This window comes from Sinohyriopsis cumingii, chromosome 4 (assembly GCF_028554795.1).
Source record: "Sinohyriopsis cumingii isolate HCF-2022 chromosome 4, ASM2855479v2, whole genome shotgun sequence".
Classification (NCBI taxonomy): domain Eukaryota; kingdom Metazoa; phylum Mollusca; class Bivalvia; order Unionida; family Unionidae; genus Sinohyriopsis; species Sinohyriopsis cumingii.
The window spans coordinates 8,879,783-8,895,247 of record NC_142964.1 but is presented as its reverse complement, the minus strand read 5'-3'; the positions used below and the strand labels follow the sequence as shown (position 1 = coordinate 8,895,247).

Here is a 15,465-nt window from a genome sequence, read left to right as displayed (position 1 = left end):
TGTTGCGATATCTTGATGAAAACGTTCGCCGTGTTCATCACTAACAATACCACAGTTGCTAGGAAAGAAATCCAAATGGGAATGAAGGAAGTGAATCTTTAGAGACATATTGCAGCCAAGTTTCTTATACTTCATCAACATGTCTTCTACTAGTTCCTTATAGTTTTCTGCCCTAACATTTCCGAGGAAGTTTGTAGAAACTAGGCGAAAAGCATTCCATGCTTGTTTCGCGTCACCTTCCAGCAAGTTGTTGAACCGGTCATCTTTGAAAAGCTCTCGAATCTGAGGACCCACAAAAACTCCCTCTTTAATCTTTGCTTCGCTGAGTCGAGGGAATTTTTCATGCAGGTATCGGAATGCTGGCAAAGTCCGGTCAATGGCTTTCACGAAGTTCTTCATCAAACCTAGTTTGATGTGAAGGGGTGGTAGCAAGATTTTCTGAGCCTCAACCAGAGCTGGGTGTTGGATATTCTTCTCTCCAATGGCTACATTCTGCCTGTGAGTCCATTCCTTCCTCATGTAGTGCATTTCCCTTGCTCGGCTATCCCACTCGCATAAGAAACACATGTATTTTGTATATCCTTGCTGCAGTCCCATTAAAAGGGCAACTACCTTCAAATCACCACAGAGGTGCCAGCTGTACTTGTTATACTCAATGGAATTCAGTAGCTGCCTTAAGTTATCGTATGTCTCTTTCATGTGGACAGCATACGCTACTGGAATAGATGGAAGAATGTTTCCATTGTGCAAAAGCACAGCCTTGAGACTCAGTTTCGAAGAGTCCACAAATAGTCTCCATTCTTGTGGGTCATGAGTGATTTTTAAAGCATTCATGAGGCCCTCAATATCGGAACAGAATATCAGATTACTTTCCTTTCTGAAGAAAGGCTCCAATTGCTGGTGGCGCTTTCGATATGCAGTAATTGTGACATCTTCTTCTAGAAGATTCCATTGTTGGAGTCTTGATCCTAGCAATTCTGCCTTGTTCTTTGATAAGTCCAAATCACGAATCAGGTCATTTAGTTCTTCCTGTGTTATTCTGTGTGGGGTTGATGATGCACCACAGTGAAAATCTGGATCACTGCATGCTGATGGACCAGGAGAAGAACAGGTCGACTCACCTTTGTCTTCGTCAGATGAATCAAGAGAATATTCTGCTGGAGGTTCTGGAATAGGAAGTCCCTCACCATGTGGAACTGGTCTCAATGCAGACGGAATGTTTGGGTAGACTATTCTCGACTTCTTTCGCTTCGTTATTCCGCCGGAAAGAGGAGGAACCAAGCAGAAGTAACAGTCATTTAGGTGGTTGCTTGGCTCTCTCTACACCATTGGGACTGCAAACGGCATTGATGACCTTTTGCAATTCAACCACTGTGAAAGCTGTGTTGTACATGTAGCACAGCATATATGCGGAGCCCAAGGCTTGTCTTGGTCACCAACCTTGCATCCGAAGTAAAGATGATATGCCTTCTTCACTTGAGAATTGATACTTTTCTTCTGGTTGGCAAATGTCACTTCCCCACAAATATAGCAAAAATTGTCCGCGGTATTAACACACTTTCGAGGCATTACTGTTCTTTATTGTACGTAAATGGATAAAATAATAAGTTTTATGTAACAGTAGCTTGAACTGTCTCGCACAACGTCTAAAATATTTTAAATGCTGAACCTATCTGATTGGGCTTTATATAGTACACTGCTTACGTCAGCTTCAGCAGCCGCCTGGCATTAGTATAATAGGCCTACACATGTATAGTACACTGCTGACGTCAACTTACTTCAGCAGCCGCATGGCATTAGTATTGCACTGCATCAGAAAATGATGCAATCAACTGTGGATGATGTGAGCATGATGGTATTATGCAATGTTACATCATTATTCCGGATGTTGCTGCAGTCCTACTGGAGAAATTTACACAGTGAAACATAGAAAATAAGGTATATGAATATCTTCAAAACGAGAGCCAATACAAATTTTTCACGGTTATATTCGTGTTCGGCACACCAAAATACTACAGATTAGGGCCTTTTCAAGTCAGTAATGATTTCACTGTTGACCAGTGTAATTGGTTAGAAGTGAGTGTTCGTATTACATCTGAGCGTGATGAGTCCGGACAGTGTCTGCCTGTCGTGCAATTGTATTATGCAATTGTAGAACTATGTTAGACCCTCAATATTACCGACGTGACAACATAATCGACGCGGAGCAACAGCTGCGAAATGAAATCAGTAAGACAGCTGCGTTGATAGCAAAATACAAATTTGCGTGTTTGGTTATATATGCTATTTGTAGTCTTGATGTGGCAAATACTGTTGGTCATGGTGTGACTGAAATCGTAACCATGACAACCATTATAGTTGCACCAATGGAATTGTTGTCCGGGGCTAAAGCGATAATAACCGATTTTTATGGTGGTGATAGAAATTTGTTTCGATACGATTTCATTAAAGAATACGTATTTATTTAGAACTGCTTGCAGCGGTACTAAGTAGTCTTAACACGATTAGTGAATTCTGTTCGGTTGCTCTCGAGGACAAAATAATTAGCGCGGTCGAGGTCGAGACTTTGCTGGCAGAAATGTAAAATCACCGACAACACCGAGCACATATAAGGAACCACGCAATTGATTACAGACAATAAAAGTCGAGTAAAAACAAAAACAATTTGTCTTGTAACAATCTCAAAGACGTATCTACCATATGGTCCTGTGCGGTTTTGCTGGTTTTACCGGTCACTGTTCTGCGTCAGTGCGTCTATCTTGTATGACTCTGAACATTGTTTGGCTGTTTGTTTGGCCACTTCACTTTCCTGGACTATTAATAATCCACGGGATACACAAAATATGTGGCCTGCTTGCTAAAATAAGTAAATGTCACGGGGGATAGAGGCCGTGACCTACATAACGAATTAAAGGCAAAATACCTATAATTACACTACTACAATTTAAGCCATGTCAAGAGTGCTGCATGTATTGTTTTCAAGCAAAACCAAGTTCATGCCATATCAAGAGAACAAGATACATTATCCTCAACCAACACACAGATGAAGCCATGTCAAGAGAGGAAATTGGATTTGTCTCAATCAACGCACAGTTTATGCCATGTCAAGAGAGCAAAATTGAATTGTTCGCAACCAACGCACAGTTTATGCCATGTCAATAGAGAAAATTGAATTGTTCGCAACCAACGCACAGTTCATGCCATGTCAATAGAGAAAATTGAATTGTTCGCAACCAACGCACAATTCATGCCATGTCAAGAGAGGAAATTAAATTGTTCGCAACCAATGCACAGTTCATGCCATGTCAATAGAGAAAATTGAATTGTTCGCAACCAACGCACAGTTCATGCCATGTCAAGAGAGCAAAATTGTTTTCATCTGAGTTCAACACATATCACAATGTGCAAAATACTAATATTTCTAAAATCAATTATTTATCTTCCATTTTTCATTTTTGTTCTTTATGATTGCCATAAACTTACCCAGATATATGTCTTAATTCCCTAATTATACACCTAAAACACGTATGCAATTTTTTTGTATGAATTAGTTCAGTATCATCAACAATGTAAATCCAGATATTTCACGGTCTTATTTAAGAGCTGAAAAACCCCCAAAGTTTCAGTTAAATATATTTTCTTTTAAAAAGGTGGAATAGCCAAGTATTTGACTAGTGTGAAACACGACGTTGAACACTTGATTGTCTTGACTTTGAATTCATGAGCTTATACTAACGATATATAATCTCTAGATAAATGAAAGTCTTTTCAATGTAGAATTCTTTCTCACGCAACGACAAGTTTCATTTTTACCTGTTTTAAACAGCACAATTTGAGTTTGATACAACTAATCTGTTAAGTGAAGTTCGCAACGGTTGTTGAATTATCGCTTAGAAACAGTATAAGATGCATAAAGGAATGATATTCGTACACATTATAATGTACCGCGCTTACAGATTGGTGGAACCCAAAATGTATTGGGAAGATTGTCAATAGGTCTCAGCTACATAAAGAAATTATATTATTGCACACATTATAATGTAACGTGCTTACTGATTGGTGGAACCCAAAATGTACTGGGAAGATTGTCAAAAGGTCTCAAATTAGAAATTTCTGCCTTTCAAATTTTAGATGTACTCAAATTCCTGAAATTAACAGATAATAACAAATAAAATCAAGCTGTATTATACGGAATCTGTAAGCAAAATAATATCTCTATTACGAACCATGCCATTAAAACTGGTTACTTTCTAAGACCAATGGAAATCGCTAATGTCGGGTCACTCTTTAAAAGAGGCGATAAATCATATAATCGGCCAATATGTGATTGTTCTTCCGATACGAGGCGCGGGTCGCCCAGTGGTCTAAAGAGCTTGTCTTTCACGATCACTGCTATCTCAAATCCGTCTGCGTGGGTTCGAGCCACCGGTTCAGCCAATATGAGTAACTGCGAAAGCTTGCTAGTAATTTCTTGTTGGTCCGTGGTTCTTCTTGGGGGGGGGGGGGGGGGAAGGGCTTCCCGGGTTCTTCCTTCACCAGCTGAAAAACTGACGTTACCCTCCCCCCAAACACCTCTTCCCATACTGTCAATATTCGGATTTCTAAAATTCCTTTTTATCAACCATAAGTTGTTATCTAAAAGTCAGTCCAGTTTTTCAAATGTCCAATCAGATTTTACCTTATAGACGGCTTTATGAATGATTGGTAATTCTTGGTGTCAGGTAATTGAGTCTTATTGATGTATTACTGTCAGACTTTAGAAAAGAATTTGACCAGATCAATCGCAACACTCCACTACTGACATCCGGAATTTTTAGATGTTCAGAAATAACAATATCTTCCCTCAGCTCATATTAATACCAAGTATTCGACATTATTTGTTTTAATGGTGTTTAGAGAAATCCATTCCAGGTTCCTGTCGGAGTTCCTTTAGAGTCGCTTTTAAGACAGTTAGTAATTCTACTGGTTGACAATCACAACCTTTGGACTGTGACCATGCTTATGACACCAAAAATGTTTGCTACATACATTCCTTAAAAAACAACAAGGTTTAACTGATTGCTGCTACACAAACATAAAAGGAGACTGCAGATGTATATGTGAATGACAAACATTTAATAACATTATACCACCCAAAGGAAATCGAGCTGTTGATGTAGCTAATTTTCCTTGACGTTGTTTCATCTGAAATTATTCAATTAGCTTTTAAGTACCAGAATCAAAATTGTCTTCTGCGAATCAAGGATACAGTGTCTATGTTTTCTTTGATAACGCACCAAACGCTTGCGAAACTGTGGTTATATGAATTATTACAAGAATATTTAACAACCACTGAAATGTACTGGAAAAATTCGAATGGTTACCTTTTAAAAAAAGATTAAAATACAATGAATCAGTCTTCATGCGTAAAATTAAAAACAAAAAGGAACCTGACTATCTGAATATGTTACTATAGTATCTGAAGTTCATGGCCAACTCGTCTTCTACAAATCTACTACGTATTCCAAGACCGAAATGTTAAAATGGAGTTCTGAAGGAATTGGTTCAGTGTGCAATGGCGTTTTAATCCAGAATATTTTACCCATTGATACCAGCGAATTTGTACTCGAGCTGCAGTTAAGCACAAATATAAAACACTTCATTCAACCCAATTGTAATTTCATATTTGTGTACAAAATTCTTGTTTTTTGATTCACTCTAGTCTATCACAGTACGTATCGTATGAAGTTAATATATATATATATATATATATATATATATATATATATATATATATATATATATATATATATATATATATATATATATATATATATATATATATATATATATATATATATATAATGCGAACAATGTATATTTCACACATCTCGACATTGTGTGCTACAAGAACCTTCTGTTAACAGCCTATCGAAATTTTTTTTAAAAAGTAGACATTGTGTGCTAAAAAACCTTCTGTTTAACGGCATATCGACAATACATAAAGTCTGTTATTATTATTATTATTATTATATAGAGTGTCTTACACGATCTCCGTTATAGAATGAAATCACTTGATTTTTGGAAGGCAATTCATCTCCCTTCCATGCCGAATCAATCCTTATGTAAATATGGACTTCTTAAGATTCGACAGAAATGTTAAATTCAGTATTTCGGTAATTTTGATGGTATCACCATAAACATCATGCAGTAAAAACAATGCTTTTATTAATAAAAGGTCATGTATTACAGCCTTAAAACACTGCCTCATATCACATGCTTAATAACACTACCAAATATCACGTCCTTAATAACACTACCAAATATCACAGCCTAAAAACACTGCCTCATATCACATCCTTAATAACACTACCAAATATCACAGCCTTAACAACACTACCAAATATCACTGCCTAAAAGCACGGCCACATATCACAGCCTTCAAGCACGTCCCTATATCACAGCCTTAATATCACCACCAAATATTACAGCCTTTAAAGCACGGTCATATATTGCAGTCTTAAAAACACCACCATATGTCAGACCTGAAAGGTTAAAATCTCCGATTAGATAATTTGCAGAATACTCCTGTTTAAAATGAACATCGCCACATCCACTTTACATTCAAGACGTTTTAAACGACCTAAACATTATCGGATTGGGTAAATCTTTGACATGTCAATTGCAATATATCCAAACAGTGTGCGTTCTTTTCATCAACAGGTAACTGGAATACATACCAGATCTTGAAATTTCTGGTAAAAAGATTCATTGTGTTACATCACATCGATAACAGCAATTATTTTGTTATCCAATGGCCTCGAAGCAGCCATATTGAATTGGTAATTCATTCTGGATCTATGCGAATTGGACAACTGAGAAAGTTTAAATCTTATCACCAATCTCTCCTGTTCCTGTGGATTTATAATAGAAAAAGGCAATCATTTTCTTTTTGAATGCAGACATTTCAATGACGCAAGAAACGAGCTTCATCGTCGATTATCATTAAGGAATACTGATATTGATACTGATACACTTTTATTTGGCAAAGAACTTTACTCATTAGGAATAATGCTACAAAAGGTAATGCAGAAATTTATTAAAACAACAGGATTCATGAAGATATGATTAATTTGTGTTCCATTATGACTACAGTTACAATTTTCGTACGTTCCGTCCACACCAAACACTATCCCTCCGCTCTTTGCCTTCATTCGTCCTCTCATTTCATGCACGTACTTCATTTGTCTTGACTTTTTCCAGAGCTTTTGGCTTGCATGCTTGTCAATTAATTATTTATGTTTATAATCGAAAGGAACGTGTAAATTTAAAAGCTTTCCCAAATCGTTTTGCTCTGCATACAGACTTGTGACCTTTTTGGCAATAAATTATGTTTATACTGAACGGCCTCTAAAGCACCACTATTTATCACAGTTCCAACGGAACGGAAACTCTACAATGCTCCACTGAAACCACACTAAAGAAAAATGGACCCATTGCTCTCGATACAAGTTCAGCTCAAAGTCTCAGAATATTTACAAACTAACTTACAATTATATCCAGTAAAAAATTAATGGTTTCAAATCAATGAAAAGTGTGCAAAAACATAAGATTGTTGACTTATAATTATATTATTTTGAGTACTTTGGCCGTCTTCGATTTCTACAGAATTTTGTCATGACTTAACTTTGCACTGTGTATATTTCCCGCTATTATTCGGATGTCAGATATATGCATATTCTGTGGAATAGCCGTAATATCATTGCATGTTATTTACATGCAAACTTTTACAATAATTTCTCTTTTCATTGCAAACCAGCTCGCTCTCTCCTTAGTTCAGCTCAGTTAGTGTTTGCTCGAAAGGAGTTACACACTCCATGTTATAGTTCTATTCGTTGTATTTTATTCTTTTTTAGGAAAATACGGTAAATGTTCAAATACGATGCATGGTATAAAGACTTGAAAAGAAAAAGTATGTAATTTTGGGAAAGGGACAATGTTAGTTGCATTTTTAGTTAACCGGGAATATACGTAATGTTATGACCGTCTTGCACAGGCACCTGATTCTATCAGTAGAAAGGGCAAACTCTTGATACCCCCTCTGCTCCAAGTTTACACAAGGTAATTAACTCTCGTTGTTCGAAATATGGCCCTCGATAACTCCGTGCCAATTGTCTTGGACGACTTAGAGTAACTGCGCATTTAGACACTTATAACTTTTACCACCCAAAGAAGACAAAACTTTCCCCCTGTATGAGGCGCCATAGGGGACAAAAGCTTGCTCAATCAGAACGTTGCTGTTGAAATTTTAATGTTATATGTCCAGAATTCCAATGTCACGTGTTGTATCAAAAATACTTGTCCTAAAAGGTCCATTTTCTAGGTCGAGATTTTAGATTGTAACTGTTGTTGAATTAAACAGTAGTGGTTGAAAGTTATATTTTCTATGTTGAGGTTTTTGATTTGAATGACACGGCGGTGGTTGAAATTTCAACGTCATACGTCGAGAATTCTTAATATATGCATTGGTTCAAAGAGCTTATGTTGAAAGGTTCATTTCATATGTTGAATTACACAGAGTTGGTTGAAAATGAGATGTCCAATGTCGAGTTTTTAAATTGTGTCTTCTGAATTACATGACGGTTATTGAAATTTTAATGCATATGTCGAGAGTTTCAATTTAACATGTTGAATCACATTGATTGTGCTGAAAGTTTCATTTCGTATGTTGAGTTTTAGATTGTATCTGTTGAATTACACAGCTGTGCTTGGACATTTTATTGTGCTTGTCAGAATCGCTATTTTGATATGGTGAAATGATGTATTAATGTTAAAAGTAACGTTTCACAATGTCCATTTTCACAATTCAAAATAATATCGAGTATTAAGATACATCATTCGTGTATTGAATTATGAGGCGCCATTACATTTCATGCATTTACAATTCGAAAGTTACCATTCACAGGTCGAAAATTACTATGAATTTCTTCGCTAGAGGTCGTTCTAGTGAACTGACCGCGTTATTTTTAAACAAGAAGGCTTTTTTTTCGTTGCTGTGAAATTCAACAGATGAAATCTAAATACTCGCCATATAAAATGGAACTTTCATCACACACAGTTACATTCAACGTGTGAATTAAGGATTCTCGACACATGATATTGAAATTTCAACCACCGCTGTGTAATTGAAAATATAACACGGTAAAAAGTCGAAATAGGAAATAAACTTGAAACCACCACTGTATAAATCAACATATAATATCTGAAATCTCGATTTAGAAAATGGAACTTTAAGGATATACAATTTGATGCGACACGTGATTTTGGATTTCTCGACTTACGACACCGAAATTTCAACTGCAAGCTTCTTATTGGACCAGGTTTTGTTTGCTACGGTGCCTCATACATTACCGATTTTTAAAGTCAACTTTTAATCGACGTTTCACTATCTTTTCGTGTCTTGTCTACTTTAACACTGTTTGGATGACAACAATTCCGGTCTACTTCGAACTATGACGTATATAAAAATGAATACCAAAAACAAAACAAAAAAGAAGGTAAAATTACAAAGTTGACTTTCTTTCAGGAGCATTTGTAAAAAAATATTTCGTACATTCTTTGAATTAATATGTTCCTTTACCATATCGTTCACTTACTTATACGCAAGTCTTGACCGTTAAGTGAGTTGCAGAGAAGTGAGGTATACGTGCCTTCACACACCGTGTTAAAACAGACAAGGTGCGAAGCATACGAGAACCTTCGAGTTCAAGTTGTCATTAAACAAATCAGTAACCAACGTACTTTTATCGCACACGTGGAAAGGGTTTTGGAATGTCCTGATTATGATGGCGTAAGTCATGAATGACTAAATGCACAGATAGTAAAATACAATTATCACGGAACCATCGAACGCTCAGATTTCCGACAGCGATAATTAGTTTTATTGTGTTAATTGGGAATAAAGGAAGGTGCTATCCTGAGTTCCTCCACCATTTTCGCTGATAGAATCAAGTTCCTGTGCCGTCCTGAACTCCTGACACCCGGAGTCGAAGTGTGTATGGGGTTCAAGAGGGTTATACATTCCATACATCTAAGCAGACCAACATTTAATAGATTTATTATCTTATAATCTTTACGGATATTTATTCTTGAACGAATAATACAGAAGAAATCGCTTAGCAGCAAGCGCTGGCTATGCAGACGATTGTTTTCAAACAGCACGTTACTTCCCTTGGACCGGGACAAAAATGAAAACATACCGATAAACTGGCGATTAAGCATTGTTTAATTAAAAGATCTAACCTTCTTTGGGGCGATACTTTCCACAGATAAATAAGCAACAAAATAATAATCTTGAAAACGTTTAAAATATTTTCATCATAAATTAAATATTATCATTCTAACTGTTGATGCTTAGGATGTCCATCATTTTCTTTACCCAACTGAGTATAGTCAGTCGTTATGTGTCTTTGCTGGAATTCTTATACTTTGATATAAAAAAAGTTTAACACAGATACTGAAATTTTATACATGACAATTTTGCAATAATATCCCTAGCATTTTGTTTACGATGCGGGAGGTCGCGGGTTCGATCGCCGGCCAAGTCATCGACTTATAAAAATGGCACTAATAGCTGCCTCGTTAGGCGCTCAGCATTAGGAGGTTAGTGTTAGGACTGGTCGGCCTGGTGTCGGGATAATGTGACTGGGTGGGACATAATGCAACATGTCTGCGGCATGATGCTCCAGTGCTGGACATCACTATAAACTACTACACTGCAGACAACGTAGCGATATGACCGATACATTTTTAAAGCTACGTTAAAAATCCAAATCACACACACACACACACACACACAGAGTAAATTTAACTTGTATTGTATGCTTGACCTTTGTTCGTTATTGAGGCTAGAAGTTTGCTCCTACCTGACTAAGATCATTTTTGATATATTTGCTTGGTTTTTATTCCATTACCTTAGTTTTTCCTAAGGCAAATCTATTGTTTTTATAAGTTATAAAGAAGTTGTTTACTATTTATAATAGTTCAATGCCGAGCTTTTAAATGTTCTGGAAACGAACTGCTGACCATCATCCTGGCCATCTTATTGTGTCTTACGTTTGTATATAATGTTATGATAAACACAAATTATTCATTCCTATTTTTATATCAGTCTTTGTGGAATCACTTTTAGTTGTGTTCAATATAATTCTAGAGGAAATATTTACATAATTCATTGGAATTATAAAGCAGTCACTGATTCTTCGGACTAAACCACTACTTTGGGCTTATTTAGGACTTATTCAAAGATATTCTGGATTGTATCATTGGAATACAACAAGACTATTAGTACACCGGCATATTTAAGACAACTGGTACATTAGCACATTCAAGACTAGGAATCTTTCGGAACACTCTTTGCCTTTTGATTCGTGATAAAACATTTCTGATTATTGGGGATTTAGTTCACAATACTGTAAATTCCTTTTAAATTCTCTCTTGATGGTCTAAAGAATTAAATTATTTGTTGAAATTTACGAAACTTGTTAGTTTTGCTTCTTTTTGTTAGTTTCTGACAACAGAGTCGGAACACATGCTTTAAATGTATCGTCTTTAAATTAATATTTCAATCGTATTCAAAAATAGTGTTTATCAAGCTCAGGTTGGAGTGTGGATTTATATATTTACAGTCGTTATTTTGAAATCAGTTATGAAAATGAACCTAATCTGTCAGTTTCTCATAGAATAGTATAAAATATAGCATCCATAACTAAACAATACATTGAAAATTTACTAAAATATAGCATCCATAGCTAAACAATGCAATATAAATTTGCTAAAATAAAAATATCGAAGCTATAATAGACAGGAAGTCAGTCGGTTGAAATTTAAATCCATAGCTATATGGCCCATAATTTTAACATCCGGGTAACACAGGGTTAAACATCCTTCTCCGGCAGGTGAATACATTTGGCTTACTCTGGTCTTACCGTTCCGATTTCTTTAATATTCTCAAATTCCTTTGACACAGAATGTATCAAAATTTAATAGTGGAAAACCCTACGAATAAATTTAAACGCGATATTGGCAACAACTATTTCGTTATAAAACAAACATATTAGGTAAGAAAGACTTTGTTTAATAGATCAAATGATAAAATCAGACTTTGTCACCTACTGGAACTAGTTAGAGAGTTTGATTTTGATTGGTAGAACGTCAATGAAAACATCACAGTAGAACTGTAGATTCGCAGCAAACGATTGCTGTACTTGCAAAAACGCTCATACATTTATTTCAGATATATACTTTTATATTCAATCGATTGACGTTTTTCTCAGATATTGTGCACCAGCTCAAGAACATGCAGACAACATAAACAACCATTCATATATTGTGTAAATCAGCTTCCTTCACTGAAATTACAAAAACAACATGGAAATGCAATTACCATTTTTCAGCATTGATACAGGTACAAAAGTCTTAACCAGCATTTAGTCTACATACACTTACAAACTATGTAAATAAAATGAAGTGAAAAATCACTTTTCGGAAAGAATTTTTTCGACAAAATACACATGCATAAAGGATACCATTCATAGTGTCTTTTAGTTGTTGATGATATATAAACTGACCTATCGACAGGTCACTGATCTACACAAACTGATGTCCAACCGACAGCTACAACAGATTAGTGATCCATATGAACTCTTGTCTAATCGACAATTACAGCAGGTCAGTGATCCATATCAACTGTTGTCTAATCGACAACTACAGATCTGTGATCCACGTGAACTGCTGTCCAATCGACAGCTACAGCATATTAGTGATCCACATGAACTCTTGTCATATTGACAACTACAGCATATCAATTGTCCACACGGACTGCTGTCCAATCAGATTTCCAGGTAAATATTGCACAATTTCCTGTTTGCCCGAGAAATTCTGACATGTTAATTAAACTATTTAAGATGTATAAATTCACACAGTTATAAATTAATAATTCTTCCCTTGATTTCTATGTCTATTAAGGTTTGGAAACTGTTTTTTTTTACATGTATGTTCAGTGTTTATTTTGTTATAATTAATTTTTCTTAACGTTTCTTAATGTCTTGCTAAGACTAACCGCTGTCTCCATGATGGAAAACGCATTAGTTACTTTTTATTTATATGAAAATGAATCACTGGCTTTTGATATTTTTTATAATTAAGACGACTGTCTCATAAGCATCTGTATAAAATGAACATATTTCAGTTTAGTTAACAGGGAAATGAATAGTTGTTTGCTACCGCTTGTGAAAAACGTGATTCAGGCCCGAATTATGCAAATGAGTTAAAATCGAATCGAATCTACATTCGAACCATAGACAATATGTGTATATTGTTACACCCCAAACATAGACAGTACATTATATTGTTATACCCCAAACATCGACAATACATGTATATTGTTATACCCCAAATACTATTATGTTCCAGTACGATAGGTTTTGTCAACTGCATGTAAAGAGCACTAGACAGCTTCATTCCTAGGCACAAATATTCGTCCTAAGAAGAGCAAAAACGCACTGCATTGCGCCTACAAACAGAAAACCAACAACTGGTCTAACGACAATTAATAAAATATTTACTGTCCAACTAACAAGTTCAAAGTTAGAAGACTTAGGTTGTATGATGGTCATTCAACGTGACCACAAATCATCCCAACAGACCATTTATATCTCTGGTTCAAACCTATCAGGGACGTCGTTATCGAAAGTTGAGAAGACAAATATTTACATGTATATGTACATATTTGCTCTTAAAAGAATCATTGAAAAGGCATTCAAACAAACATTTTTGAAAAACCTACTTATTTTGCGCACAACATAATGTTTATGTGCGCAAGACAGCGTCAGCCATCAAGTTTTCAGTTTAATTAATGACGATCACTTCATAGGTTAACATGTTTTTGGTATCCATTAACAACCAATCTCATATATGAATATTTACAGGAATAACAATAATGCATATAAAAAAAAAATATCCTTCATTTGCGTATAGGAGTACATTCTCCCAAAAATGATGGATTTCTGATGCAAAAAAAGCACGGATGAAGAAGCAGACATAAATCTTCATTCAACACCATCAAAGCTGCACGTTTATGTGCTTTAGGGTTTTTCACGTGTTGACAGTCACGTGAGCATTGATTTTTAAGCAGTAACTCCGCCCTTGTCTGGGAGACGGCTTGCACTTGTATTAGCCGTCCAAGCATATATATATATATATATATATATATATATATATATATATATATATATATATATATATATATATATATATATATATATATATATATATATATATATATATATATATATATATATATATATTAGCCCTTATAGTCCTCCTTTCAACTTCTGCCGACATTTACACACTGGCAATGAGAGGGGACTTCAACGGGAAGAAAAGTAACTGGTGGAAAAGTTGTCAGCCGTTCATCCCAAACAAGCATCCAGTGATGACGATACATCTGCAGGCACGTGCCTCTATTGCATGTCGAATTTTCTCTAAAAGAAAACGAAAATGAAAAAGAATAATATAAATCAAAATTTTAGTTCATGCAGCAACTGAACATGTTAAAAAAATCATGTTTGAGACAGCGAAAGCAGCAGACCTAACTAAGCACAATGTAATTTTTTCCCCTCTTACATTATTTTGTTTGTTTTTATTGTCACGGAGATTAACTGGTTATTTAGCAGCTGATGGCGGCTTTAGTCGATCCATACACAAGTCACGTTTTGATAAATATTATAAGAAAACATTTGTACGAAAATCCCAGCCTCATTTAGCTTGATTTTGTTTTCAACATTAACATATGCGTGCCTGAATCAGAGTAAGATATGAAAAAGAGGCGAAGAAAATAAAATATTTTTTAATTACAAAAATATCAGAAGCAACCAGTAGCTTTGGTTGATTATTCCGACATTTATCAATAAACACATTTTAATACATGCAGGGAAAGAAGTGTGCATAGTTATATTGATGGATGATCTCATGTGTAATGTTTTGTAATAGCCCCAAGGTAAGACATTCTTCAGTCTATCTGTATTTTGACATGTTAACCTTGTCTCAATATTCCAATCCTAACTATTTAATTAAAATAATTTTGTCTTGTCTTGTAACGTTTAAGTTGTCTACCACCTATCATACATTATTGCATCATATCACGCAAATCAATTTGTTCCATGCAGTCTCATAGGATGATGGTCTTTTTATGTGAGCGGTCCATTTGTGTCTTGTCAGTGTGTGTGAAATGACGCCACTTGATTCTATAAGGAATAGTCCCAGGGACAATAGAACGAAATGTCTTTTGAATAATACCTTCACTGATTCAAGCTGGTGCAATGTAATGTGCTAACAACAAAATCTCAAAGCAATGGATGCTCTTACAGTTGGGAATATGGAATATTAAGATCTTGTACGCATATGTTTTGAGTTTACACGAAATAT

The 15,465-nt window shown here is 35.4% G+C and overlaps 1 protein-coding gene across 6 annotated transcripts in view; it reads right to left on the bottom strand.

Moving 5' to 3' along the window:
- Positions 1 to 12,099: 12,099 nt before the first annotated feature.
- The window catches only part of LOC149800590 (uncharacterized), a 50,821-nt gene continuing 47,455 nt past the window's right edge, over positions 12,100 to 15,465 (bottom strand). For all 6 annotated transcript variants that reach the window (XM_089954550.1, XM_089954551.1, XM_089954549.1 and 3 more), the window contains one exon: positions 12,100 to 14,522. In XM_089954550.1, the coding sequence (XP_089810676.1) occupies positions 14,366 to 14,522 (157 nt within the window). In that variant the 3' untranslated portion in view covers positions 12,100 to 14,365. The remainder of the gene's footprint in view (positions 14,523 to 15,465) is intronic.